Source organism: Cervus canadensis, chromosome 1, assembly GCF_019320065.1.
Source record: "Cervus canadensis isolate Bull #8, Minnesota chromosome 1, ASM1932006v1, whole genome shotgun sequence".
In the NCBI taxonomy this organism is placed as follows: Eukaryota; Metazoa; Chordata; class Mammalia; order Artiodactyla; family Cervidae; genus Cervus; species Cervus canadensis.
This window is the reverse complement of record NC_057386.1, coordinates 118,817,197-118,844,747: the sequence shown is the minus strand read 5'-3', so window position 1 is coordinate 118,844,747 and position 27,551 is coordinate 118,817,197. Positions and strand designations below refer to the sequence as shown.

Below are 27,551 nucleotides of genomic sequence, written 5' to 3'. Positions count from 1 at the left end.
CCTCGGCAGGAAAGTTATGACCAACCCAGACAGCATATTAAAAAGCAGAGACATTACTTTGCCAACAAAGTCTGTCTAGTCAAGGCTATGGTTTTTCCAGTGGTCATGTATGGATGTGAGAGTTGGACTATAAAGCTGAGTGCTAAAGAATTGATGCTTTTGAACTGTGGTATTGGAGAAGACTCTTGAGAGTCCCTTGGACTGCAAGGAGATCCAACCAGTCCATCCTAAAGGAGATCAGTCCTGAGTGTTCATTGGAAAGACTGATGTTGAAGCTGAAACTCCAATCCTTTGGCCACCTGATGGAAAAAGATGACTCACTGGAAAAGACCCTGATGCTGGGAAAGATTGAGGGCAGGAGGAGAAGGGGATGACAGAGGATGAGATGGTTGGATGTTGTCACTGAGTCAATGGATGTGAGTTTGAGCAAGCTCCAGGACTGGTGATGGACAGGGACAGCTGGTGTGCTGCGGTCCATAGGGTCACGAAGAGTCGGACATTACTGAGCAACTGAACTGAACTGATAAATGAAATTATGTAATATGTGGGGAGTTTAGGACAGGTCTCTTTCACTTAGCATTGTGTTTTCGAAATTCATCCATGTTGTGTGGATGAATGTGTCAGGATGAATGTCACAGGATCCATGTGTCAGGATGTCATTGCTTTTTATGGCCACATAATATTCCACTAGGTAAATATACTATATTTTGTTTCTTCATTCATCTGTTGATAGACATTTGAGCTGTTTCTACTTTTGGCTATTTATGAATGATGCTGCTATAAACATTAACGTAAAATGTTGTGTGTGGATATGTGTTTCCCTTTCTCTTTGGGACATATCTAAGAGTGCAATTGCTGGGTCATGTGGTAACTCTAACTACTGAGGAACTGCCAGATTTTTCCAAAGCAGCAACACCATTTTACATGCCCTGATGACTTTGGTGAAGCATGTGGTCATTTCAAGTGAGGTCCATGACCAAGTCTCCCTCTTATTTACTCTAATCTTGCCTCCTTTTAAAAACTGGCAGCTTCAGGATTTCCCTGGTGGCTTAGTGGTTAGGACTCGGCTTTCACTGCCACGGTCCAGGTTCAATCCCTAGTCATGCGACCTAGCCAAAAAAACAAAAAAGCTGTCAAAACAAAAATGCTGAGTATACATCCACTCACTACTCCTGAGAGGCAAGAAAAATAGTACCCATTTTACAGATGGGATGACTGAAGTTCCAACAGAAAGACCTTGAGCCCAGTGCATCCAGAAATAAGAGTTAGATTCTGGATTCAGAGAGACCTGAACTCAAATCCTGACTCTGCCATTTCTTAATCATATGACCTTGGGAAAGCCACTTCACCTCTCTGAACCTTAGTCTTCCCATCTGTAAAATAGAGACAGCAATGGTCCCAGCCTCTTAACAGTGGCCATCAAGGTTATATAAATGAAGTGATGCTGGAGAAGCACTTAGCACAGTGAAGCACACAGTCACCCTGGCTACTCTCATCCCGGAATAAGAATCTGGGCCCACCCTTGACCTTAGGTAGGTTCCTGCACCAATGGGATCATGGGACTCTGTCATGCAGGCCTGGCCAAGGTTCCTCATAAGGCAAACGTCACATCTACCCTTCCAAGTGAGCCCCTGGATGCCCAGCCCTTCTCCCCAGTCCCCCTTGGAGGCAGTGGTGAGCCATGGAGGGTGTCTAGGGGGTGCTCACCATTCCCAAGAAGTCATTCTTGCCAACCATGTCCCAGTCCCAGAGTTCCACTCGCAGAGGGGATGGGGAACCTGGAATCTCCCGCAGCTCCAGCACCTCATCCCAGTGTGGGAAGCGAGTTTTCTTAATGGTCTGGGAGAGGAGGGAGTGAGAGACAGAGAGAGCTACTGGGACCATTCTTGTCTCCATTTTACAGATGGGAAGGCTGAGGTTCAGAGAAGTTAAGTGGCTTTCCCAAGGTCACTTAATGTCCCAGTCTCCCAGCTCCTCTCCACCACTTACCGAAGTCTCCAAGCTCTGGCTGCCCCAAAACACACGCGCAAATGGGTCAGACGTGCCAGAGATGTCTCGGGGGGCCAGGTCCCTGGGGACAGATGAGGTAAGGAGTGGGGATCACAGGACCCTTGAGGACCAAGACCCAAGCCTTGGGGAAGGGGTTCAGGGTAGACAATTCAAATGTTGCTGATTTCCAAGACAACAAAAGAGTACATAGTAGGGATTTAGCAAAGAGCATCCCTCACCAGGCCCGTCCAAACCTGGTATCTTCCTTTTGATTAATGCTACCCTACGAGGACACATTACTATGCCCACATTTTCTAGGTAAGGGAACTGAAGCAGAGAAAGGTGAAGCTGAACATCACAAAGCAGCAGGTGAAGGTGCAATGAGGAAGGGAAAGGGAGCCTCTGTTTCCCTGGAGCCCATGGATGGGAGACCAGATGCCAGATGCCAGGGTTCGGAGCCCGGATTCTCCCATTCACTGGCTGGCTGTCACTGGGAGAAGTCACTTCACCTCCCTGAGCCTCAATTTCCTCATCTGGAAAATCAGAGTAATAACAGACTGACCTCACAGGGCCAAGGGATGAGATGACATGTGGAGAGTGCTCAGCTCACTCATTCACTCAACAAACACTCCTACCCACACTAGGACCAAGAAAAGGCATGAGGAAGGGACCCTCTGCCTCTGGTTGCCATGACAACCCAAGTCTCAGCCTCTCCCACCCCTCCTTCCCAAGGTCCCCCAAATCCAGGGACCCTCTCCCCCCCACACCCAGGGGCTGCTTGTTTCCTCCTGCTGTTTCTCTCCCACCCCGCTTGGCATCCAAAGCCTTCTTTGGTTTCCTAGGAGCCAGCCTAGTTGCTAAGCGACAGCAATCGGTCCCTCTCCTCCTTGCAAGGATCCTGCATAGCTTTGTAGCTGGGGGGGAGGCCATGGGCACAGAGTAAGTGAGGAGTCCCTACCCCAGAAAAAGTCCTTTTGCCTGTCCTATGCCTGCCTGCTACTCCAGTCAATCTCCAGGGAGCTCCAGCTGGGGGTAGAAATCTGGAAGTGGTGGGAGAGGCACAGAGAGGGCAAGAAAAGGCTTTAAGGTCACAGAGCAAACTAGAAATAGAGACCTAGTCCAACTTGGGTGAGGACTGGCCTAAGAGTAAGAATAAGGGGAGTAAGGTGTGGGGAAAAACATGGGCAGAAAACAAAATAAGACGTGGAAGGGCGAAAGGAGTGGAAATAGTCAAGGAAATAGTGACGGGGCAGCTGAGAACGAGAGGGGAGTGATAAATAGACAAGAGGGAAGATGCGTATCCCAGGAGTGCATCCGTCTTTTTTCTGATGTTTCCTTGGGACAGGACCTGCCCCTCCCTTTCTCCCAGCCCACATGACTTGAGTGGGTTGATTCCTCCCTCTCTGCCAGGAAGGGGCTTGCAACTCAGGTCTGACCAATCAGAGTCAGTGGAATTGGTTCAATGATAGGCAGGTACTCCAAACTGGGTCAATAAGAATTAGTCCCAGGATATTGGTTGGAAATGGTGGAAGATAGTTTTTTCCATTGGAGCTGCCAAATTGGTAGGATGCCAGTCTGGAGCTGTTAGGGTCAGCTTTGCCCCTACCTGAGGAGAAACTGTCTAAGAATAAAGTTAATACAAAAGACACCCAAGGAATCTATGTCTACAGATTCCTGATGTCTCTGTTGGAGCACCTGGATCCAGCCGTGCCTGAAGCTGCATGTCATTCATATGAGCCAATCTCCTTAAGCCAGTATAAATTGGGTGTCTATAACTTATGATTTGATTAATACATCTCCACACCCATCTGCCTGATCATTCTGAGTATCTGGCCTTTGGTTGCTGGTCACTGGGGACCCAACAAAGATTTTGCTCATGTTTTAACCCAAGAAACTTGCAACCTGGTGAGCTTGGACTGTTTGCCTTACAAAGGATGTCAGTTTTGAGCCCAGAAGTATCTCAGGAGTGAGGTGGTCTCAAGGCAGCTGGGAGGAGTCCAGTGGGTTCCTGCTCATTCTCAGACCACCCCCCTACCACATCCTCACCCCCATCATGACCATACCTAGCTTGGAGCACGTGACAGCGAAGACAACGGCCCCGCACGTCCTCCAGCATCTGCACGGCCAGGCAGATCTCACCCTGCACCTCTGCATCCGGGTCCACGCGGCTCAAGTTGATCCAGCTGTCGATTCCTGGAGAGCACAGGCACCAACATTCATTAAGCACCTACCACCGTCTGGGCATTGCATTATCTTTAAAAATTCAATTAACGTTAAAAAGATATTGAGTCATGGACCTCTCATTAGCCTTCTGTTATAGGTACTGTAGTTATCCCCACTTCCAGATGAGGAAAAAGAGGCACAGCAAGGAAGGAGCTAGTAAACAGCAGAGCTAGGATTCAAATGCAGGTGGCATAGTTCTAAGGGCCAGTGCTCCTAACCATGTACTATCACCTCTTCATCCTAGTATATAAAGCCCTCCATCATTTACTCTCCCCTCAGGGAAAAAAAAGAAACACTTGGGCATTCCTATCTCTGAGACTTCTTATAGGCTCTTGGCCTGAATCAGTCAAGTCAGTCTTGATCTTCTCAATCTTAACCTTTCCTTCTTTCTCTCTCTCTCTGTCTCTCATTCTCTCAACACATTAAAGATACTGTTCCAGGGACTTCCCTGGCAGTCCAGTGGTTAAGATTCTGCACTCCCAACGCAGCAGGGGGTGGGTGGCCATGGGTTTGATCCCTGGTCGGGGAACTAAGATCCCACACAGCAAGTGGCATGGCCAAGAAATTTTTTCTAATTAAAACTAAATAAATAAAATTTTTTTAAGATACTGTGCCACTGACTTCCAGCTTCAGTTGTAGTTACTGGGAAGTCATTTCAGCCTAATAATTGATCTTGCATGAATGGTCTATCTTTTCCAAGTTTAAGGACTAAGTCTTTGATGTTTTTTGCAGTCTCCCCACAGTATATCTAGGTAAGGATTTAAAACAAAAACAACAACAACAACAAAAACCCTGTTTTACTAGGTCATCAATTTTTTAGAATCATCTCCTCTCCCCAGCTTTTTCTATATTTTGCTTCTAGGACTCCAATTAAATGGATGTTAGAGACTTTCTCAGTTATTTTCTATGTCTTGAGCTTCTCTTATATGCTTTTCATTTCTCTGAGCTGAGGTTTAAATAATTTCTTTAGATCTCTCTCCCAGTTCACTAATTCTGACTTCAGCTCTAAAGAATGATGTGCCACTCATCCACTTGGTTTTTAAGGTCAACAATTGTACCTTTTATCTCTAAGCATTTGATTTGGTTATCTTCCAAGTCAGTCTATTTTTTTTAATGTATTGCTTTAATTTATCATGGTTATTTCTGGCCCTTCCAGGTGATTAAATTTTATTTATTGAATTTTAAAAATTCTTATATATCATAAATACAAAGTCTAAAGTCTTTACAGGTCTAAATCTGATGGTCATCATTTCTGCTGACCCTTGTTCTTGGTGGCTCACTTCCTTGTGTGTGTGATGATCTTTGAGCTCACTCTGTGGGAAATTTAACATGAGGACGCCTATCCCTGGAGAGGAGTGGCAGTTGCTTAGGACCTTTGAAGGGGAATTCTCAGGTTCAGTAATAGCCATCTTCCCCCTGGCCTAAGATTTAGTCTGTTGACTGTGAATCTGATATTGACGTTAACTTTCAGGGAAATCCTTCCTGAGTCCCTTAGCTCTTGCTCACCACTCCATGTTAGGTTTTAGCTCATGATTCACCGGGAGTAGAGGGAGACATAGAAGGGGGCATGGCAACCCGCTCCAGTGTTCTTGCCTGGAGAATCCCATGGACAGAAGAGCCCGGCGGCTACAGTCCATGGGGTCACAAAGAGTCAGACACGGCTGAAGAGACTTAGCACACAAGCTTGCAAGCAAAGAGAGGAATGCTGAATGCTCTTCACATCCTTCCAATAATGTGTTAGGAATTGCATCTAATTCAGGATCTCACTGGTATGTGGCCAGAGAGCCATTCTGTGGATCTAGTCCCCCATGCTGCCGGAAGTATAAGTTCTACTTTACCTCTCTATCTCTTTTGTTACTCCCAAGTCCAGGATACCATAAGCTGTTTCTAACTTGATTAGGTATCTGTTGCAATAATCAAATTAGAAAAGTGAAGTTCCATCTCACCTCACTTCACTTGGTATTGTCTAGACTAAATGTAAAGTGCTTAGCGTTGTGGCTGGCACATAATAAGCCTTCACTAAATAGAAGTGATGATTATAATGGTTGGCACATAGTGTGCTGTCAACTAATGCTCACTGACGCAAAAATATATTATTATATTATTCAATAAATGGTGTCAAGACAACTAAGAATCATCTAGACCAAAGCAGTAAAGTTCAATCCCTATTGGATACTTTGTATCTGGGTAAGTTCCAAATAGATCAAAGACTTGTCTGTTAAAAAAAAATGGGAACAAATTGTTGCTAGAAAGAATCATATAAAACAATCTGACCTAATCTCAGGACCGAGAAGGACTTTCTAGGTGTTACATAAAATCAAGTGCCCCCCCACATGCAAATTTTGATTACAGAAAAAGAAGCCAATTTTCTACTGGAAAAAATGATAAGTGAAGTCAAAATATAAGCCACAAAGGAGAAAAAAAAATTTTGCAGCTAATGTGACAATGTTTATTTTCCTCATGTAAAAAGATCCCCCACAAAAAAAACTAAGAAAAGGCAAACAACCCAGTGGGTGAAAAATACACATACAATGTGAATAGACAATAGACACACAAAAAAAGGAAATAAAGAGACTCTTGAGTATATAAAAAGGCCTTCAAACTTACTTATACAGAAATGCAAAACAACCCACACAACGAGCCAATTTTTTAACCTATCGGATTCAAGATCCAAAGGTATGGCATTTGTTGACAAGGTTAAAGGGTAGATTAAATCACTTACTGTTAAGTAACTGGAGAGTAACTTAACAATGACTATAACTATCAAACGTGCTAATGTGGATACTCTTTGATCCAGCAAATCCACCTCTAGTAATTCATTATGCTGATTGATATAACTGGCATATATGGGGACTTCCCTGGCGATCCAGGGGTTAAGACTCCTTGCTTCCAATGCAGGGAGCATGGGTTCGATCCTTGGTTGGGGATCTAAGATCCAACATACAGCACTGCACAGCCAAATTTTTTTTTAATTAATATAAACTTGTATACATGTGTGCAATCACATTTGTCCAAGGCTATTCATTGCAGCATTGTTTGAACTAGGAAAACATTGTCAATAACCCAGTGCACATCAAGAAGGCACTTAGCAAAATAAATGATGGTACATCCACAAAACGGAGTGCCATGAAGTCATACTAAGAGCAAAGAATGCAGAAGCCCTTGAGACATTAATATGGAAAGATCTCCAAGATACACAGCGAAGTGAAAAGACAGGATACAGAACAGTGTGTTTAATGGAGTCCTACTACTATAAAAAATAAAAAAGTGAAATAGCTCAGTCGTGTCTGACTCTTTGCGACCCCATGGACTATAGTCCAACAGGCCCCTCTGTCCACGGGATTTTCCAGGCAATTACTGGAGTGGGTTGCCATTCCCTTCTCCAGGGGGATCTTCCCGTCCCAGGAATTAAACCCAGGTCTCCCATATTGTAGGCAAACGCTTTAACGTCTGAGCCACCAGGGAAGCCCTATTTCTATAAGCAGAAAACAAAACACATATAGTAGAAAGAGCACAGACTTTGCAACTAGACCACTTGCTTCAAATCCCAGCTGTCCCACTTAGTCACTTTGGATCTTGGGCAAGTTATTTAACCCCCTGTGCCTCAGTTTGTTCACCTATAGAATGGGCATAGGGTTTCCCTGGTGGCACTGGTGGTAAAGAACCCTCCTGCCTATGCAGGAGACATAAGGGACGTGGGTTTAATCCCTGGGTCGGGAAGATCCCCCTGGAGGAGAGCATGGCAACCCACTCCAGAATTCTTGCCTGGGAAATCCCATGGATAGAGGCGCCTGATGGGCTACAGTCCATGGGGTCGCAAACAGCTGGACACGACTGAGCATGTGCACACAGAATGGGCATAACAAGGGTACCCACCTCTTAGGGTTATTAGAATAATTAAGTGAATTGATACGTGTAAAGCACTTAGAAAGTGATCAGCACACAGTAAGCACTACATAAACGTTTGCTGCTATTACTGTTGCTACTTGCCTGCATATGTTTTTTTTAATATTTATTTTATTTTATTTATCTGTCTGTGCTGGATCTTAGTTGCAGCATGCGGGACCTTTAGTTGCAGCACAAAAACTCTTAGTTGTGGCATATGGGATCTAGCTCCCCGACCAGGGATCAAACCCGGGGGCCCTGCATGGGAGTGTGAAGTCTCAGCCACTGGACCACCAGGGAAGTCCCTTGCTTACGTCGGTTTAGAATGTCCCTAGAAGGACACACGAGATACTGACAACACGGGGCTGCGAATGGAGTAGCTGGGGTAAGAGGGACAGTCTCACTGCTAACTGTCTCTCTTGAATATTGAACGTAAAAAAGTTAACTGCTCAATAAATGAATTAAATTCAAGTCTGGGCTTCCCTGGTGGCTCAGTGGTAAAAAAAAAAAAAAAAAATCTACCTGCCAATGCAGAAAACACAGGTTCAGTGCCCGATTCGGGAGGATCCCACTTGCCATGGAGCAACTAAGCCCATGTGCCACAACTACTAACCCTGTGCCCCAGAGCCCAGGAGCCACAACTACTGAAGCCCCTGTGCCCTACAGCCCCTGCTCCACAACAAGAGAAGCCACTGCAATAAGAAGCCTGTGCATGGCAACTAGAGAGTAGCCCTCACTCGCTGCAACTAGAGAAAAGCCCATGCAGCAACGAAGACCCAGCACATGCAAAAAACTAAATAATACAAATTTTTTAAAAAATAAAATTCATAACAAAAGCAACAACCAAAATAATTTCCTCCGAAGGCTCTGTGTTGCCCCGTGCTGCTTGCTATGCCCCGGCAAGCGCCACCCCCCTTCCCTCTGCCTGGAACCCTCACCCACCTCGGGGGTCCGCTGTAATGGCCTCCCTGCTCAGCGAGATCTTGCCTATGATGTCATCGTGCCTGCAGAAAGGCAGGCAGGTGAGGGTCCAAGTCAGGGACCCCTGCCCCGCCCGTGGAGAGGTGGGTGCAGATGTCAATGGCTGGGTGGACAGGTACTGTGCTTTCGGGTGTCCCGCCTTCCCTCAGATGCCCAGATTTGGGTCCCCAGCACACACACCCCACCGTGTCCTCGTCCAGCACGTAGAAGGCCAGATGGTGGAAATCCAGGGGCAAGTGCACGGTGTACTCCTCCCCCCAGAAGGGGCTCAGGCTCCGCCAGATGGTTGCTGTCCTGCAAAAGGGGGCACAGGGGGGTCTTTGGGCCACACGGGCAGCAGATACCTGGGGACACACACACACAGACACATACACACCCAGAGCTACTCAAACACAAATACAGCTACACATACACACTCACATAGACCCAAGAACCCTGATATAGAGCTACAGATACACACACAAACCATAACACATACCCAGAGACCTGGACACACACACACACACACAGAAACAAACATTCATAGATATACCAAGGAAGCCAGAGACACAAAGAGACACATGCACACATATACAGATACTCATATGCCTCTTCAATAATTTCTAGAAACATACAACTATATGTTTCTACATACAGACAAGGCAGACCCACACAGAGAAAACATTCATACAGATAACACAAACAAAAGAAATGCGCAGAACATGGAGACACACACAGACACACAGACACACATTCACATACACAGAGTAATACCCGGCAGAGATACACAGAGAAGATCACACAAACCCTCAGTAACAGACAAGACACACAATTCCATTCATCCATCCATTCATTCATTCATTCACTCCATAAACACTCACCCTGACTATGTGCCAAGTCTTGGGGGCTATGGGGAATCAGAGGAAGAGGTGCCAAGGTCCCCACCCCCACAGAGCTCCCCCAGCAGAAAGGGGCTCCCTCCCGAACTCTTATGACACAATGAGAGAAGTCCTGTGATTGGTGAGCCCAGCAGTGCCCACTGGGCTGAGGACAGGAGGGGTCAGGAAAGGCTTCCCGCAGGAGCTAGTCAGGCAAAGCAGAGGATGAAGACAATCCAGATGGCTGGAAGAGCATGTGCCAAGGCACTGAGGCAGGAATGGTGAATTTGAGGAACAAGATGGTGGCTGAGAGGCAGGAAAGTGTGAGGGGCCAGGGGACCATGAAGTCAGCAGGGGCCAGAGCACTCTCAGCAAGAGGGAACCCCAGAAGGATTGGGGACCAAGACAGACCCAGAAACAGACACACACCTCTTCATCCCAACACCTCTGCAGATGCACTGCCCTTTATCCAACAGCAAAAAGAGAACTCACTTTGCCCAGTCAACACACACTCAAGTTTACAGCTGCAAAATCTGGCCGACACACCTGCCTCTGCCTTCTTCCTTCTGAGGCAGGAGGTAGATGGGCCCCCTTCAGGGTAAAGCGATTGGAGATTCATTCCCTATGGACTAAAACTCCAAGACAATAGCAGGATGATTAAGGGAGAGGCTGGGTCCTGCCCAGACCACATACTTCTCATTCTGGAAGTCAGGAGACCTCTGTGACCACACATGCGCAGAAAGGCTCCTTGAGGTCAAAGGGGAACGATGTTGACTAAGGCCAGGCGACCCACAGGCCTCTTCAGTAGAGTCCATCCTGGCTAAGAGATGCATGCACACATGGAAGGATCCTGAGATAGACGAAATACACACTGTGGACCAGGTAAATCAAAGTAATTGGTCAAAGAAAACCTGGAAGAAATGCCCCATAAAAGTAATTCAAACTACCACAAGGGTGCAACTCAGGGACCCGCCCTCTGAGTCTGCCCTTATGCCTATCCACCACACATAGTGTACTCTTTGCCCTCTTAATACTTGACTTGCTTCACTACTTTCCATCTTTTTGGGAATTCTTTTCTGCAAAGCCCAAGGGCCAGGGCCCTTGTCACTGATCACTGGTCTAGTAGATGAGCATCTGGTGCTCTCACCATCACAACCTGGCCTCAATCTCTGGCTGGGAACTCAATCCCCACTTCGCTTCCACCACACTCTTCCCCAGTAGAGTGTGAACATGACAGACCAGGGCCGCTCCATCAGACCCACCCTTCTTTCCAAATACTCTCATCCCCGCTACCCCACCCTCTTTCCAATTGGAAGTCCCCCCAGGCTCCCAAGCCCCTGAACTTGGAGAGACCTCAGAACTCAGAGAGGGGGAGACAGCAGCCTGGGGTCACACAGAAAGTCAGTCTGTGGGCGTGGGGTCACAGAGTGTGGTAAGGGGTCAGGGTAAACCCAGAGTGATGGGGATAAACCCAGAGATCGGCTGGGGTGCTGCAGGTTGACCCTCCCCCACATGGGCTCCCTGCCCCCAGCTCCCAGCCCATCTGGACCAGAACTGGCGCCAGGAGGATCCTGAATCCTTGGTCTCCATAGGAACCGAGGCTTCAGCCGCCCGCCCACCCACACCCCTCAGGCCTGCGGGGGCTGAGAGCTGTCCCTCGGCCTGCGGGGGCGGCAACCAAGCCCAGCCCAACCCGAGACTGGTTCACGCAACCAGACATCTTCACATCCTCACATGTTCACAGCGGCGCCTGTGTACCCAAATAAGCAGGCATCGGTGCACACATGCATGTACACGGCAGCCCACGTGTGCACACACGCATACACACCCCACACGCTGGTACACAAGGTAAGCCTCTGAGTCTGCACACCCACGGGGACACACACCGGTGATCACAGGCGTTCACACCAGCCCTCCAACACTTCCCCACACACCATACACACTCACAAGCAGGTCCAGCTGGGCATGCACACACACACACACACACACCAGTGCCCGCAGCACCCAGCAGGCCCAGAACCAGCTAGCCCAGCCAAGCGTGAGATTCCCGCCCCCGGGAAGGCACAAGCTGGCAGCCGCTGAGTCAGCCCCAGGATGCAGGCAGGGACATCGTCAGGACAAGGGGGAAGGTGGCGGCCAGTTGGTGGGACTAGAGGGATAGAGGAGCCAGCAGCCCCCACCATCCAGCCCCATTGCCGGGGCACAAACACCCGCCATCAGGCCAGCGAGTCCATCCGTAGGGTAAGTCTGCCCCCAAGGCCTCTTTTCAATGTGGATTCTTATACCTGGACTCCCCTGTCTCCTTCACCCCATGCCTGGCTGCTCCCCGCCTCACCTGGCCACCACTTCGTCGTCCACTTTCACTATGCAGTAGGGGTCACTGCTCCCAGACCTGCAGAAGGAGAAGGTTTGGGGAGCAGGCTTGAGAGGGTAGACCGGAGCGGGGATCCCAGTCCATCTTTGTTTTATAGATGGGGGCAACTAAGGCCCAGAGAAGGGAGGGGATTTGCTCAGGGTCACACAACAAGTTCAATAGAGGCAGGACCTCTGGGGACCATCAGACCATGCCATGGTTGCCCAGCAGCCACCCGCTGCATGCCTGACCTCCTTGAATGGGCCCAGGGCTTCCACCCAGAGAAACAGAACACTGAGATCTGAAACCAGAACAGGTGGAGTCCTGGGCCCAGGAAGCCCAAAGCACTGGTCCAGAGCATGTACTTATCTGGTGAGTCATCCCTGGCCTCAAGCTTGCTCACGGTGGAACCCCAGCAAGTCCTCGCCCCTCTGTGGGCCTCAGTTTCTCTGCTCTGTAAGTTGGGTATAATATTTCCACACCCCTCTTAGGGCAGGTGAAGGAGCTAAAGAAGCTAACACGTGGTGTGATGCATCACAGCTGACCCCAGAGCTCTTCCCACAGACACCTGAACCCCAGCCTCGGGGTATGTGCTGCACCCTCCGTTGGGAGTTTCCCTGGGAGGGGACGCTGCATAGCTCAGCCTTCAGCGGGGATGGACCTCAGTGGATGCTCTCACTGCAAGCACAGACCAGGGAGGCCAGACCTCAAAACTCAACCAGTAGGAGACACGGGCTGCATCCCCTCGAGTAGCCATGAGCCATTAGCCAACCAAAGCCAGTTCCATCCCTCCTTCATAATAAGGGTTACTAGTCCATCCCAAGATGGGCTGCAACCCCTCGAGTAGCCATGAGCCATTAGCCAACCAAAGCCGGTTCCATCCCCTCTTCATTATAAGATCTACTAGTCCATCTCAAGATAGGCTGCAACCCCTTGAGTAGCAAAGAGTCATTGGCCAACCAAAGTCAGTTCCATCCCTGCTTCGTAATAAAAGTTACTTGTCCATCCCAAGCTGCTGACCAGGGTTCCTCGTGGTCCCCCCACCCCTGCCCTCATCCCATCACACAGGCTTCCCTTGAATCTGCCAGGCTGTGGAAGGGAGGGGGATGGAGGCACCAAGCTCAGTCCAGCCTCAGGGCTTTTGCATTCGCTGTTCCACCATCCTAAGACACCTACTCTGTTCTTGAATGACTCCATCTTTTCATTCAAACCTCAGCCGCAAAGTCACTGCCTCGGAGTGGACAGTCCTCCGACAGTGGACTGTAACACTGCCCTCCGATCCCTCTGAGCACGTGAAGTCATCGGGCTCCCGTGTTTCTCTCCGCTCCGTGTCTGTCTCCACGGCTCCCTGCCACTTCTGAACGCTGAGATCCTTGGGGGAGGAGCTGTGCCTCCGTCCCCCTCCCTCCACAGCCTGGCAGATTCAGGATTTGAACTCGGGTCTGTGGGGCTCAGCATACATGTTCCCAACCAACGCCACCTGCACTCCGACTCAAGACCCCTTCCCCACGTGGCCCCCTTCCCCAGTACTCCAGCTCCCGCCCTCTCTCTTCCACCCTCCCTCCGTTCAGCCTGTCACTGATCCACAAACGCCTCGGGGATTCTGGGAAAGAGGGACATGGCACCAGGAACTGCTCCAGCCCCGTCTGCTGGCTGAGCCCCCCATGGGCCTCAGTTTCCTCTTTGGTCGCTTTCCCTCAGCTCCCTCTGCCGAGTGTGCCTTCATTTCCCTGTCTGCCCTCCATCCCTGAACATCTCAGTCTGGTCGGCAACCTGTGCCTCCACGTTCCTCTCTGGCCTCCCTTTGGCATAATGCCCCAGGCCTCAGTTTACCCATCTGGATCTATTACAAGCCCACTGGGCTGAGTAACACTGGGAGCCTCAGTTTTCCCCTCTGGATGCCCATGGCTGGGTGACACACCCTCCTTCTCATGTCTCTCTCCACATCCTCTATCCTTGAGCCTCTTTTAGGCAGGCTCCCATCCCTCGATTTTCCCAACAGCAGATGTAGGACAGACAGGCTGGAATCCACTAGAAAAGGGCTGGGAGCCACGCCCCTCCTGTTCACCCGGCCTGACCCCTGGGCCCCTCTGGGAGCCGAGCACGTCAGCTCCAAGACTCTGACGCACAGAGGCCTTATCAGACTCCTATCAGGTAGGGGCTGTGGCGGTGGGAGGGGCTGCCCCTCCAGACCCTGGATCTCTCCAGACCCTCGGCCTCTCCCACGGCCCCTGCCCCACCTCCAGTGTGGGAAAGCAGGCCCCCGGGCGATCGCCTGCCCCGTCTGCCTGTTGCCTGGTGTGTGCATGCTAAGTCGCTTCAGTCATTTCCAAATCTTTGTGACTCAATGGACTGGAGCCCTCTCCAGGTTCCTCTGTCCATGGCATTCTCTAGGCAAGAATATTGGAGTGGGCTGCCATTTCCTTCTCCAGGGGAATCTCCCCAACCCAGGGATCAAACCCACATCTCATATATCACCTGCGTTGGCAGGTGGGTGCCTGGGAGCAGTCAGCATTCAAATCCCAGCTGTGTGACCCTGGGCAGGTGACTATGCCTTTCTGAGCCTGAGTCTGCCCATTCATGAAATGGCAATGCCAACAGGACTCAAAGAAGTGTTAAGCACAGGACCTGGCCCATAGGAAGCCCTCAACCACACACAGCTGCTATTATGAATGACACAAATAACTCAAATCTCTCAAGCCAGGGTTGGAGCCCTCTCAAACCTGGGGAGGCTTCCAGAAGATTCTGGGCCCTCTCCCTTAGGAGAGGGGAAAGAGGACATACCCCCTCTAAGAGTCCCCATGGGCATGGAGATCTCAGCAAGCTCTGAGTGAGCCCCTCTGAGAAGGGCACCACCAGTTAGGGAAACTGAGGCAGGCTGGCGGGATCCCCACTAGGGCCTAGTCACTTCCCCCTACCCTGGTACTGGGGTGAGGCCCACCTAGAGCTCACCTTGGCCCGGGAACTGGGGGGAAGAGAGGCAGCCAAGAGACTCAGGGATCAAGTATGAGTCAACTCCCTCCCCAGGCGAAGCAGAGGGAGCCCTGCGAGCTGTGTCTGGGTCCAAGGACAACACCCACCCCTCCCTCATGGCCCTCACCCAGGACTGGTGGAGGGGCTGGAGCACCGAGAGGGAAACCTGTTTCTGAAAAGTCTCCCATATCAACCACCCAGCAGCTGCCAGGTGACCTCATTGCCTCAACAGTCCCAGAATTGCTAATGCTCAGGGGCTCTGAAAGAGCATCTCAGAAGAGGGGAGACAGGGGGCTTGTCGAGACTCTGCATTGGCACAGCTAGGGAGCTCTCTGCTTTCCTCAGGAGCTTGCTTTGGGGGTCACTGATGAGGATGGGGGCAGCTAGAACTGTTCTAAGGAGCTTCCCTGTTGACACAGCTCCTGGACTGGGGAAGGGGAAGGTTCATGAAGTCAAAGGCAGGATACCCTCCTCACTAGAACCCCCAGCCAGAGGTGTTAGGGCAGAGCTAAGCCCCAGCCTGTGCAAAGGCTCAGAATCCACATTCCTGCTCCCCCTGGCCCCAGGGTAAATCCTAAGTGGTTCTCTACCCTCACAACTACACGAGGCTTTCAGACTCCCTGTCCAGGGTTCCCCTTGCCCAGATGGGAAATCCAGACCTGGAGAGGATCAGGTTCAAGGTCATACAGTCAATGTCCCGTCAAGGATCCCACACCTGCTCCAGGTACCCACACCCTCAGAGCCCCTTCTGGGCTCCAAGCCGAAGCAGGAGGGGGACCCCCTCCCTCCATTCTGCTGATTCAGCAACTGCTGACTCAGCCCGGAGGGAAGCATAATCAAGGACTGGTACTGCGGGGACCCCATCACCTGGCTGGGGAGGGGCTGCAGGGGGAAGTTGGCTCTCCAAGCAGCTTAGCATCAGGGAAGGCCCCCCATGGGGCTGGGCGCTGCTGGCTGAGGCGCTAGGGGCTCTGGGTCCAGAGGAACCGTTTCCCCTAGGCCTGGCCAGTGGGCCACCTGGTGACACTCTGCAAACCTAAACACCAGATGCTGGCAGAGGAATGCTGGGGTCTCCTGGATCCCAGGCCCTTTGGGGCCCCTCCCAGAGTCCTCTGAACCGGTGCCCACCCAGGCCTGGAGAAACCCCACCTCCAACACCTGCCTGGACTAAGGAAGGGAACCCTCCACCCCTAAATGACCTCCCCAGCTCTGACAGAATCTGATCCTATAAGCCCCAGAGCTGAGGCCCTGGAAGACCCCCTTCGGTATATCCCAGGAACAAAGACACCCCCTTCCTGGCGACTGGGCGGGGCATCTGCTAAATCTGAGTGCCCCCTCCACCAGGACAACGATGGGCAGGGGGCCTCTCGCCCCGCGACGGTGGATCAGCCCCCAGGACTCCGATCAGCACCCCTCTCTCATTTCACGACCTGCCCTGGCACGCCGAATGGGCGACCCCCTCCCCATCCATGCCCGGCACGCCCCTCATCCCCGACTGGCCCCGGGGGTACTCACACATCCTTGGCGGGCAGCGCCCGGCCCTCCACGACGCGGACGTTCAGGGAGCTGCTCTTGGCCATGGCGCCCAGCCCCAAACTTTCCGACCAGGAGGGCGCCCGGGTTCCGAGGCTGGACCGCGGCAGGGCGGGCGTCTACATGTCACCCGCAGCGAGCCTGGCACCCTCTCTCGGAGTCCCCGGGCCACCTGCCCGAAACGCGCGGGTAGCTGGACGGGAGGTTTCCGAAGGAGGAGAGACGATAGTGACCGGGGAGGGGGCGCCTCCCTCCCCGGACTCTACAGGTAGGAGCCGGGCGCCGAGCTGGCAGAGCGCGCGGGGGACACACCGCCAGCCCTTGCCTTCTAGTCTGGCGCTCTTGGTTGGGCAGGCGGGGCGGGCGGTAGGGGGGTGGGCCACGGCCCTCCCCGCAATCCCGCCTCCCGCGGGGTCCCCCTCCCGCCAGTTCCCGGGCCCCCCTCGCGCGCCCTCTGCCGGCACCCCAGCCAAGCGTGCCAGAGCGCACCCTGCGCGGAGCCCCGGGCTCGCGGAGGTTGGGACTGCCAGGTGGGGAGCGGCCCACGGCCATGATGGGCGTGGCGGCAGGCTCCTGCTGAGTTGGCACTGGGCACAGAAGACATAGCGTGTCCCCTGCCTGCCCTGTTTCCAACGCGATCACACCTCTCCGGCTCTCCCCTGCCTGCCATCCCCGCACAGCCTCCTCGGTCCGAGCTCCTCGCGCCGTCCCGGAGCAGTGTCCGAGATCGCCGGGAGGCGTCGCTAGAGAAAGTCACACCCTCCCTGGGGGGTCCTTTCGAGTCCAGAGAGGGAGGGGCCTCGAACATCCCCTTCCATCTCTTTTAGTTCCCAATTAAATCCAGACTGTGCGTGCGGCAGATTCCACGTCACGGGCTGGCATTGCGGGGGAGGAAGCTGCGGCCGGAGGGGGAGGGGAGGGCTTGAAGATAACCACCACCACAGCGACGATAAAAAACCTTCCCCAAGTGCTTGAACACTTACTGTGTGCCAGGCGCTGTTCTAAGCGTTTTACACGCATTATCTCATCTTCCTCCTCACCATCATTCTATGTGCTACTTACTTTTGTACCGGTACCCCCATTGTACGGATACACAAACTGAGGTTCAGAGGGATTACATAGCATTTGGAAGATCTTACAGTCAGTAACTGATTTGCCTTTCTGAATTTGAATGCTGACTCTGCCACTCGGTAACTGTGTGGTCTTGGGCTAGTCACTTAACTTCTCTGTACCTTGGTTTGGCTTTCTCATCTGTTCCTATGTTATTATAGTGTCTCCTTCACAGGGTTTTGAGAGAATTAGATGAGATAAAGCAAGTAGAAAGGAAGCAGGAACAGGTGTCAGATCACCAACAGGCACATAAGAAGTTTTTCAGAAAGTGTTTGCTATTATTGTCCTTCAAGGCAGAGCTCAAATATCACCTCCTCTAAGAAGTCTTCCAGGATGGCCTCTCATGCCAGGCAGAGGTTTTCTTTCCTTTTTCTCTGCTCCCACAGCTCCAGGTTTGTACATTTTTTGTACATCTCATTAAGTGAGATAATGTAACTGGAAGGGCCTGTCCTAGAACAGAAAAATATGTACCCTGTCTCTCCCCATGAGTTTGTTGTTTAGCTGCCTAAGAGTTCTCAGAAGGGCTGGCTATGAGCCTGACTCACTCTGATCAGTTCAACCCAGGGCTGGGCACCAATGGGTAGGCTCTATTTATGTTGTTCTGGAAGCAACACCCAGACCGGCAATTCTGGGAGGGCCCTGCCCAGCCGCAGGAGCAGTCCATGACCTGCTTCCCTATCTCCCTCCCTTTCTTCCCACCCAGCACCCCAGCCAGGCTGGTGAGGAATTCACATCCCTGGAATTCTCTCCCTGGCTGGCCACTGTTTGGTGAGTCCTCCAACTTCCAAAGACTGAGCCTCAGTTATCCTATCTGTGAAATGGGCCCAGTAGAGCAGACCCAAAAGCTTGAAAGTATTGCAGCACCCTTCAGCGGGGTCTGAGGGGTGATGCAGGGTTGAATTCAGAGCAGTAGTATCCCCAAGGGAGTAGTTAAAGCCCTCCTGTAATTTTTATCAGTCACCCCAGATCCCCACTAGGGGAAAATGGTACTTTTCATATGACTGCTATTTCAAGACAGGTGTCCTGCCTCTCCCCACCTTCCTCACCTAGGTGGGAGCTTACAGAGGAAACTTTTTCTTCTGAATAAAAGATCTCAGGGTATCTGGCCCCCAGGGACTCTTGATGGAACATAAGGTGGCCCTAGGGGCCACCTGAGATGCCAGCCAACCCACCACCAGCCATCTCAACCCATCTTCCAGAACTGAACAGGGACTCACATTCTCAAATCCCCCTCATCTCCAGGATCCCAGGGTGGGGGGTGCCTACAAAGGCTGTGGACTGTGCCAGCCAGGCCTCTGGGGAGGTAACTCTGTCACCTGTCCAGTATCCGGCATCTGACCCTGCCCCTTGCCTGGAGCTGTAGCCACAATCCCCATACTTTCCAAATGGACTGGCCACTTCCTGTTGTTCTGAGAAATTTGATCTGAAACTGGCAGAGGGTTTGAAGTCTCCTAGGACAGCTCCTGTCAAGGAACCAGAGGGGGAACGGAGGCCCAGAGAAGGAGTGTGACCTGCTAGAGGCCACTTAAGAGAAGAGGGCAGGCTCCTGAGTGCCCAGGCCTGGGCTGTCATGTGGGAAGGGTCTCACCTTTCTCGCGAGATTGCTGTACAGTTAATCAAGTTGGCTGTGTAAGGCACTTGGTATCATTCCTGGTACACAGCAGGTGCTCAGGAAAAGATTAGCCACTTCCCCTTCCCCTGACCATTTTCAAGACAAACCAATGATCATTCTTGCCAACTCCCTACATAGTCTAGTGCCCATGGGATGCACACAGCAGGTGCTTCATAAAGCCAAGCAAGAGGATATTTTCTAATATTTGTTTATTTTTGGTGTGTTGGGTCTTAGTTGCCCCATGCGGGATCTTTTGTTTCAGCCCGTAGGCTCCAGAGTACATGGACTCAGCAGTTATGGACCGTTAGCTTAATTGCCCTGCGGCAGGTAAGGTCTTAGTTCCTGGACCAGGGATGGGACCCTGGTCCCCTGCATTGGAAGGCAGATTCTTAACCACTGGGCTTCCAGGGAAGTCCCCTGAGCTTAGCGTTTAAGAGCAGAGGTTTTAACATTCAGCCAACCTGGGGCTGAATCCTGGCATCTACACTTATGAGCTGGATCCTCTTGAGCAAGTGAGTTACCCTTTCACTGCCTCAGTTTTCTCACCTGGAAATTGGGACTAATACTAGAGCCCACCTCATAGGCTGGGTGTGAGGATAGGATGATTAAACATCAAACATTCAGCTCAGCCTGGCATACAGTAGGTACTCATAAGTATCATGACCATTATGGAAACTCCCGATCCCACCACTGTGCCTGACATTGAGCCCCACTGGGTGACTGAGCTCTGAGGCTGGGTCCTAAAGACATGGCTAGGGCGGAGTGCCAGGCCCAGCCCTGAATTTCAGGGATGGATGGAATGGCCACCCTTCAGTGGACTGTGGTCACACAATCTACACAATCCACTGAAGTGTGGATTCAGCTCCGGGTTGCTGAGCTGGGGGAATCTGAGGGTTTGCATCCCAGCTGAGAAATCTGATAGTGAGATCCGAAGGTTGGGCTCCTGCACCCCCGGTGGGCCCCACTGCCCAGGACTGGCTGAGTCCCACCCTTGCACCCTTGCATGCTGAACCTGAGGCCCAGGGAGGCTCACAGACACAGAGTAAGAGAGGGTTCCTCATCTTAGAATAGGGATCAGGCTTCAACTTGGGCAGGGGGTGCTGGAGGCTGCTTCTGCTGGCTCCTCAGAGCCAGCCACGCCCATGCCTTTCCAACCCTGTGTTCAAGGATGCCATATCTGGAACTTAAATCAACCATGGTAGGAGAATTTGTGCCATGGAAATCAGCAATTAAACACTGATTTTTTTTTTTAATTTGAAAGTCAGTTTAACAACACACTCCTGGGCCCAGGCTGTCCGCATGGCTCTCTAAAAACTGCTCCTGAATTCAACACTTGTAAGATTTTACTCACATTCCCCCCAACTCCACACTGTCTTTGCCCCGTCTTTCCACCAGGAAAGTCTTTACATTCCTTTTATGATCTACTTCCTGGCTTAAGTCCTACAGATTCTATTAAAAAAATATTAGGAGGGGTGGGGTGAAATAAAGTGCAGACAATGTAAGAACAATGTCATGGAACACTATACAGCTGTTTAAAAGAATGTTCTTGAAGACTTAAATGACAGGAAAAGTACTTCAAAAAAAAAAAAAAAAGCAAGTCATAGAGAATTCCCTGCTAGTCCAGAAGTTAGGACACCATGCTTTCTCTGCTGAGGGCCCACGTTCAATCCCTGGTCTGGGATCTGAGATCCCACGAGCTATGTAGCATGGCCAAAAACAAGCAAACAAAAAACCAAGTCATGGGGGACACACAGTGTATGCAACCATATATAAGCATAAGCATGATACTGATGCCATAAAGTATTTTATCTTTTTATTTTTGGCAGCAGCACGTGGCATGCAGGATCTTAGTTCCCCAATCAGGGATCAAACCCATGCACCCTGTGTTGGGAGCATGGAATCTTAACCACTGGACCACCAGGGAAGTCCCCATGAAGTATTTTATATGCATAAAATTATTTTCATATATATAAGATGTTTACATATTTTGTATATATATGTATATAATTCTTTTCTTACTTAACAAATGTGTAGAGGGCACCTCCTCTATACTAGGCAGTGGAAATGCAGTGAGGTACAGACAACCCAGCCCTGTTCTCTTGGGCCCCTACGAGGATGATAAGTAAGAGGCAGCCAGGAACAGACCTTCAGTGGAAAGCACGAAGTGTCATGTAGCCGATAAAGCATGCATGGAACTGGAGGGCTTTCTTCGACATAATGACATGTGCTTCTTTTTAATCAGAAATTGTAATCAGAAAATACTTCCCACATCCTCTGATCTCCGAAAGCCCGATGCCCCGCTGTGTGTGTTGTCGCTCTGCTGGCAGCCCCCCGGGGAGCCTGGCCAGTGGCACAGGAGGCAGCGACGACCAGCCCCCCTCCCCACTCCCTGCCAGTCGGCCCTTCTCTGTGACCTTGGTCTCCTGTTCTCTTGTTTTGTGGTGATTTACATGCTCGTCTTATCTCCTAAATGTCAGGGACAATGTCTGATTCATGCGGTACCTCCCACACCGCTTGGCACATAAGAAAAACTCAAAACACACTCTCTGGATTAAGTAGAACTTGGTTCCCCTGGAGGGCTGGAACCTGGCCTCTCTCCTGTGATATTGGTCATATTATTATTTACTTCCTTTCTCCCCACAGTGCCTTCACCTTACGAGTCCCCACCTCTCTGCTGCACCCCCAACCTCCGAGCGGGAGACAGATTCCTCCTCTGGCTCTGCAGACCTGTGCATCTCTAGACCTCAGTTTTCCCTGCTGGGAAGTGGCCCCATCTCCTCTGAGGCCAAGACTGGGGCAAGGCGGACCAGCCACGGGCCAGATTGGGGGTGCAGAGCGCGTTCTTTGTCTCAGGAACACAAAGTCCCATTTGTAAGCGCCCGGCACGATTCTGGGCAGGGAGCCACGTGGGACAGGAGGCAGCACTGGGCGGAGTGGGCTGGATTTCCAAACCCCCACTGTGAGCTGGCTGCCGAGGAAGCAGGCCACCAAGTCCCCTCCTCCCACGGCCAGAAGACAAGGTGTCCGTCTGTCAGGCCACACTGCGGCTTCCTTCTTCCTCAGTCCTACTCCACCAAGTGCCCCTCCCCTGGCCCCCTGCCTTGGAATGGAGAAGTAGGAACGGGGAGGCTGACCAAGCGTGAGACTGGGGGTGGGGGGAGTGGATATTTCCAGAGCCTGTGGGTTTGTGGCCAAGAGCAAGGCCGGCTGAGAAGCTGTGTCGTGTCCTCTGTTGCTCAGCAGCCCCACCCCGCCCCCTAGGATGTGGGGACAGTGACGGGGGGGAGTCCTACCTCAGCATTGTGGCAGGGGATAAACCCCAAAAGGAGGGAGCAAAGCCAAAAATCCCAAAAGGAGGTGGGAGCAATGCCCCCATTTAACAGAGAGGAATGCTGAGGCCTTGGCTGGGGGTGGATCCGCCGGCCACAGAGCTAAAGCTACAGTTCCAGCTTTCTGAGGACTAGTGTTTGTGTAGGGACTCTCTCCCCACCTCCAAGCCCAGGAAGTTCCAAACCAGAGATGGGTTATCTCTCTATTAACAAACCCCAGGGCCCTGCACCTCTCAACCTGTGTGTCCTTGGAGGAGTCGCTTACCTCCTCTGAACCTCCGTCCCTTGTCTGTCACTTCTAATCCAGATACTGCCCTTCCGTGGCCCTATGCAGTCCTCCTGACAGGCTTTTTTTTTTTTTGCTGTGTTGGGTCTTAGTTGTGGCACACGGGCTTCTAACTGTGGGGTGTGGGCTCAGTTGCCCTGCAGCATGGGGTTCTTAGTTCCCTAAGGAGAGATTGAACCTGTGTCCCCTACATTGGAAGGCGGATTCTTAACCATTGGACCACCAGGGAAGACCCCAATCAAACTTTACAATACAGACTTTTGTTCTCTTCTAGGCAGGACCATATCCTCCTGCCTCAGGACTTTTGCATGTTCTGTTTTGAAAACTTGGAATATCTTTCTTCTCCTCTACTCATCCCCTCTTACCCTTCAGGCCTGGATTCATATGTCACTTCCTCAAGGAGGCCTCCCTGCCCACTTCCTTGCCCTCTGCACCTCTCCTGGCAATCCTATCAGAGTGTAATGATGTGTTTACAGAGTGATTTGACTCGTCTGGCCTCCCCATTAGCTTCTAAGCCCCATGAAAGTGAAAGTGTTAGTCACTCAGTCGTGTCCAACTCTTTGTGACCTCATGGACTGTAGCCCACCAGGCTCCTCTGTCTATGGGAGTCTCCAAGCAAGAACAATGGAGTGGGCTGCCCTTCTCTAAGGGATCTTCCTGACCCAGGAATTGAACCCCAGTCTCTGGCATTGCAAGTGGATTCTTTACCATCTGAGCCACCAGGGAAGCAAGCCCCATGAGGACAGGTTTCTCTTATCCGCTGCTGTATCCTCACACAGTGCCTGGCACATAGAAGGTGCGCCATAAACATTGGAGGAAGGGAATAGACCTAAGGAGGGAAAGATCCAAAAAGGGGCTCAACTTGGGACTTCCCTGATGGGCCGGCGGCTGAGACTCCTCGCTCCCCATGCAGAGGATCAGGGTTCAATCTCTGATCAGGGAACTAAGATCCCACTTGCTGCAGCTAAGGATTCCTCATGCTGAAGCTGAAGGTCCCCCATGCCTCAACTAAGACCCAACACAGCCAACAAAATAAATAAATATTTAAATAAAAAGGGCTCAACTGTCTCTGGAATGTTGTGGTTAAAGAGGAGGGACTCCACATCCAGATGGCCTGAGTTCAAAATCCACCTTTGACTTGATACCACAAGCACACTCCATAAAAGAAAATGTGACAAGTCAGGACTCATCCCAATTTAAAACTTTATAAAAGACCATCTGAGGAGAATGAAAAGAGGAGCTACAGGCTGGGAGAAGATATCCAACAGAGGACTCTCTGGAACACCTCGATGTATATCTAGAATATTCAGAGAAGTCTCAAAACTCAGTTAAAAAAATCCAATTAGGACACAGGCAGCAGCCAGGAACAGATATTTTGCTGAAGAGGATATACAGATGGCAAATAAGCGCATGAAAACATGGTCACCATCATTAGCCAGTAGAGAGATGCAACCTAAAACCACAGTGAGATACTGCTACACACCAATCAGAATGGCTAAAACAAAAAATAGTGATGGCAGTTAGGATGCAGAAAAAAACTGGATCACATACATTGCTACTGGGAATATAAAATAGTGCAGCCATTCTGGAAAAGAATATGGCAGTTTCTTAACTTAAAAACAAAAAAAACTAAACAGGCACTGGCCATATGACCTAGCAATTGTACTCTTTGGCATCTATACTGGAGAAATGAAAACTCATGTTCATAGAAAAACCAGGAGAGGAATCTTCACTGAGGCCTTATTCAGAGTAGCCAAAGTCATGAATCAACCCAAATATCCTCCAACATGAGTGATTTCTTTTTTGGCCCCGTCGCCTCTCAGCTTGCAGGATCTTAGTTCCCCAAGTAGGGATGGAACCTGGAGTCCCTGAAATGGAAGCTCAGGGCCCATCCCTAACCACTGGGCCCTCGAGGAAGTACCATAATGTGAGGTACATCTGTCCCATGGAATGCTACTCAGCAATCAAAAAGAATAAACACCTGTAACAAGCAGCATGGATCTCAAGAGAATGATGGTGAGTGAAAAAAGTCAATCTCAAGCGGTTACATAGCATATGATTCCAATTACTGTATAACACCCCTGACCTGACAAAGTAATACAGCTGGAGAACAGATGAATGGAGGTAGGGGTTAGGGAGGCAGGAGGGAGAAGATGGGTGTGGCTATAAAAGGTTGGATTAAAGCACTCTTGTGATGAATGTTCTGTATCTGGACTGTGGCAGTCATAGGAATCGACATGTGATAAAACAGCATAGAATGAAGGAATTCCCTGGTTGTTCAGTGGTTACACCTCTGATCTTCCACTACTAGGGGCCCAGGTTTGATCTCTGCTCAGGGTACTAAGATCCTACAAGCCTCGCTATTTGGCCAAGTAAATAAACAATAGATGGTACCACCCTTATGGCAGAAAGTGAAGAAGAACTAAAGAGCCTCTTGATGAAAGTGAAAGAGGAGAGTGAAAAAGTTGGCTTAAAGCTCAACATTCAGAAAACTAAGATCATGGCATCCGGTCCCATCACTTCATGGCAAATAGATGGGGAAACAGTGGAAACAGTGGCTGACTTTATTTTTCTGGGCTCCAAAATCACTGCAGATGGTGATTGCAGCCATGAAATTAAAAGACGCTTACTTCTTGGAGGGAAAGTTATGACCAACCTAGACAGCATATTAAAAAGCAGAGACATTACTTTGCCAACAAAGGTCCGTCTAGTCAAGGCTATGGTTTTTCCAGTGGTCATGTACGGACATGAGAGTTGGACTATAAAGAAAGCTGAGCGCAGAATTGATGCTTTTGAACTGTGGTGTTGGAGAAGACTCTTGAGAGTCCCTTGGACTGCAAGGAGATCCAACTAGTCCATCCTAAAGGAGATCAGTCCTGGGTGTTCATTGGAAGGACTGATGTTGAAACTGAAACTCCAATCCTTTGGCCACCTGATGGGAAGAGCTGACTCATTGGAAAAGACCCTGATGCTGGGAAAGATTGAAGGCAGGAGGAGAAGAGGACGACAGAGGATGAGATGGTTGGATGGCATCACCAACTCAATGGACATGGGTTTGAGTGAACTCCGGGAGTTGGTGATGGACAGGGAGGCCTGGCGTGCTACAGATCATGGGGTCACAAAGAGTCAGACATGACTGAGCGACTGAACTGAACTGAAATACACGCGCACACACATGGACACAAACAAGTGCATATAAAACGGGGCAATCTAAATAAGGTGGGAGGATTTTAATCAATGTTCATATCTGGTTGCGATCCGGACTGTAGTTGAGTGAGACATCACCACTGGGGGAAACTAGATGAAGCAGTATGGCTTCTCTCTTTTTATTTCTTAAACTGCAGAGGAATCTACAATTGTCAGTCAATAAAAAAGCTGTATCCATTTAGCTATCCATCTTTTAGAATGACTTTTACAAACGTAAAACTGACAGTCCCAATTGCTGGCTAGGAGATGGAGCAATCCAAACTCACATGCATTGCTAGTGTGCATATAAAACAGTGCAGCCCCTTTGAAAACCAGGTTTGCAGTTTTTTGTACAGTTAAACATGCACTTACTATATGGCCCATCTATCATACGCCTACGTATTTGTGCAAGTGAAAAGAAAGCTTCTGTTTGCACATAAGCCCTGCACGTGAACACAGGCTATATTTATAATTGCCCAGAATTAGAAATAATCCAAGTGGAGGACAAATAAACAAACTATAGTATGTTATCAAATACTACTCAGTAGTGAAAAATGCATGTCAATACGTACACGTCAGTATGAATGAATCACAGATGAATACTGCTCTGCGGAAAAAGCCAAACTTAAAAGGCTGATAATGTATACAAGTCTACTGAGGATATTCTGGAAAAGGGAAATCTACAGGGAAAGGTAATAGTGGTTTCCAGGGGCTGAGTGAGGACAAGGTGGATCACAAAGGGACACGAGGACTTTGGGGGGGTGATGAAAATATTTTGTATCTTGACTGTGGTGGCTATACAACTTTATGCGTTTGCTAAAACCCATAGAACTGTATGCTCCGTATACATGGTGCTAGTGGTAAAGAACTTGCCTGCCAATGCAGGAGACGTAAGAGACTCGGGGTTCAATCCCTGGGTTGGGAAGACACCCTGGAGGAGGGCATGGCAAGCCACTCCAGTATTCTTGCCTAAAAAATCCTATGGACAGAGGAGCCTGGCGGGCTACAGTCTGAAGGGTCGCAAAGAGTTGGACACGACTGAGCATGCACACAACACAGCTGATCACACAACCGTGTTAGTGAAGCCCTGTCCCACCCATCCGGGAGGAGGTTTGACTAGCCATGATGCACCAACAGTAGCAAATTCTAGACCAAAAGACCCACGTCCTGTTCACTGCACCCCAATTTAGATTGGGAGTTCAAGGCTCCTCCAGAAAGGGCAGAAACTGCCCCC

General features: G+C 50.3%; 1 protein-coding gene across 7 annotated transcripts in view; it reads right to left on the bottom strand.

The window, feature by feature from the left end:
* RASAL1 (RAS protein activator like 1) overlaps nucleotides 1-16,906 on the bottom strand; it is a 31,431-nt gene extending 14,525 nt beyond the window's left edge. For 2 of the 7 annotated variants that reach the window (XM_043439720.1, XM_043439731.1), the window contains exons 1-8: nucleotides 16,777-16,852; nucleotides 12,271-12,327; nucleotides 10,629-10,806; nucleotides 9,259-9,372; nucleotides 9,040-9,101; nucleotides 4,053-4,182; nucleotides 1,990-2,071; nucleotides 1,708-1,839 (exon numbers count right to left, since the gene is read on the bottom strand). In XM_043439720.1, coding sequence (XP_043295655.1) covers nucleotides 1,708-1,839; nucleotides 1,990-2,071; nucleotides 4,053-4,182; nucleotides 9,040-9,101; nucleotides 9,259-9,372; nucleotides 10,629-10,768 — 660 coding nt within the window. In that variant the 5' untranslated portion in view covers nucleotides 10,769-10,806; nucleotides 12,271-12,327; nucleotides 16,777-16,852. Of the gene's footprint in view, nucleotides 1-1,707; nucleotides 1,840-1,989; nucleotides 2,072-4,052; nucleotides 4,183-9,039; nucleotides 9,102-9,258; nucleotides 9,373-10,628; nucleotides 10,807-12,270; nucleotides 12,328-16,776 lie in introns of all 7 variants that reach the window. The other 5 variants (XM_043439724.1, XM_043439732.1, XM_043439735.1 and 2 more) reach the window with 4 other exon arrangements.
* Nucleotides 16,907-27,551: the final 10,645 nt, after the last annotated feature.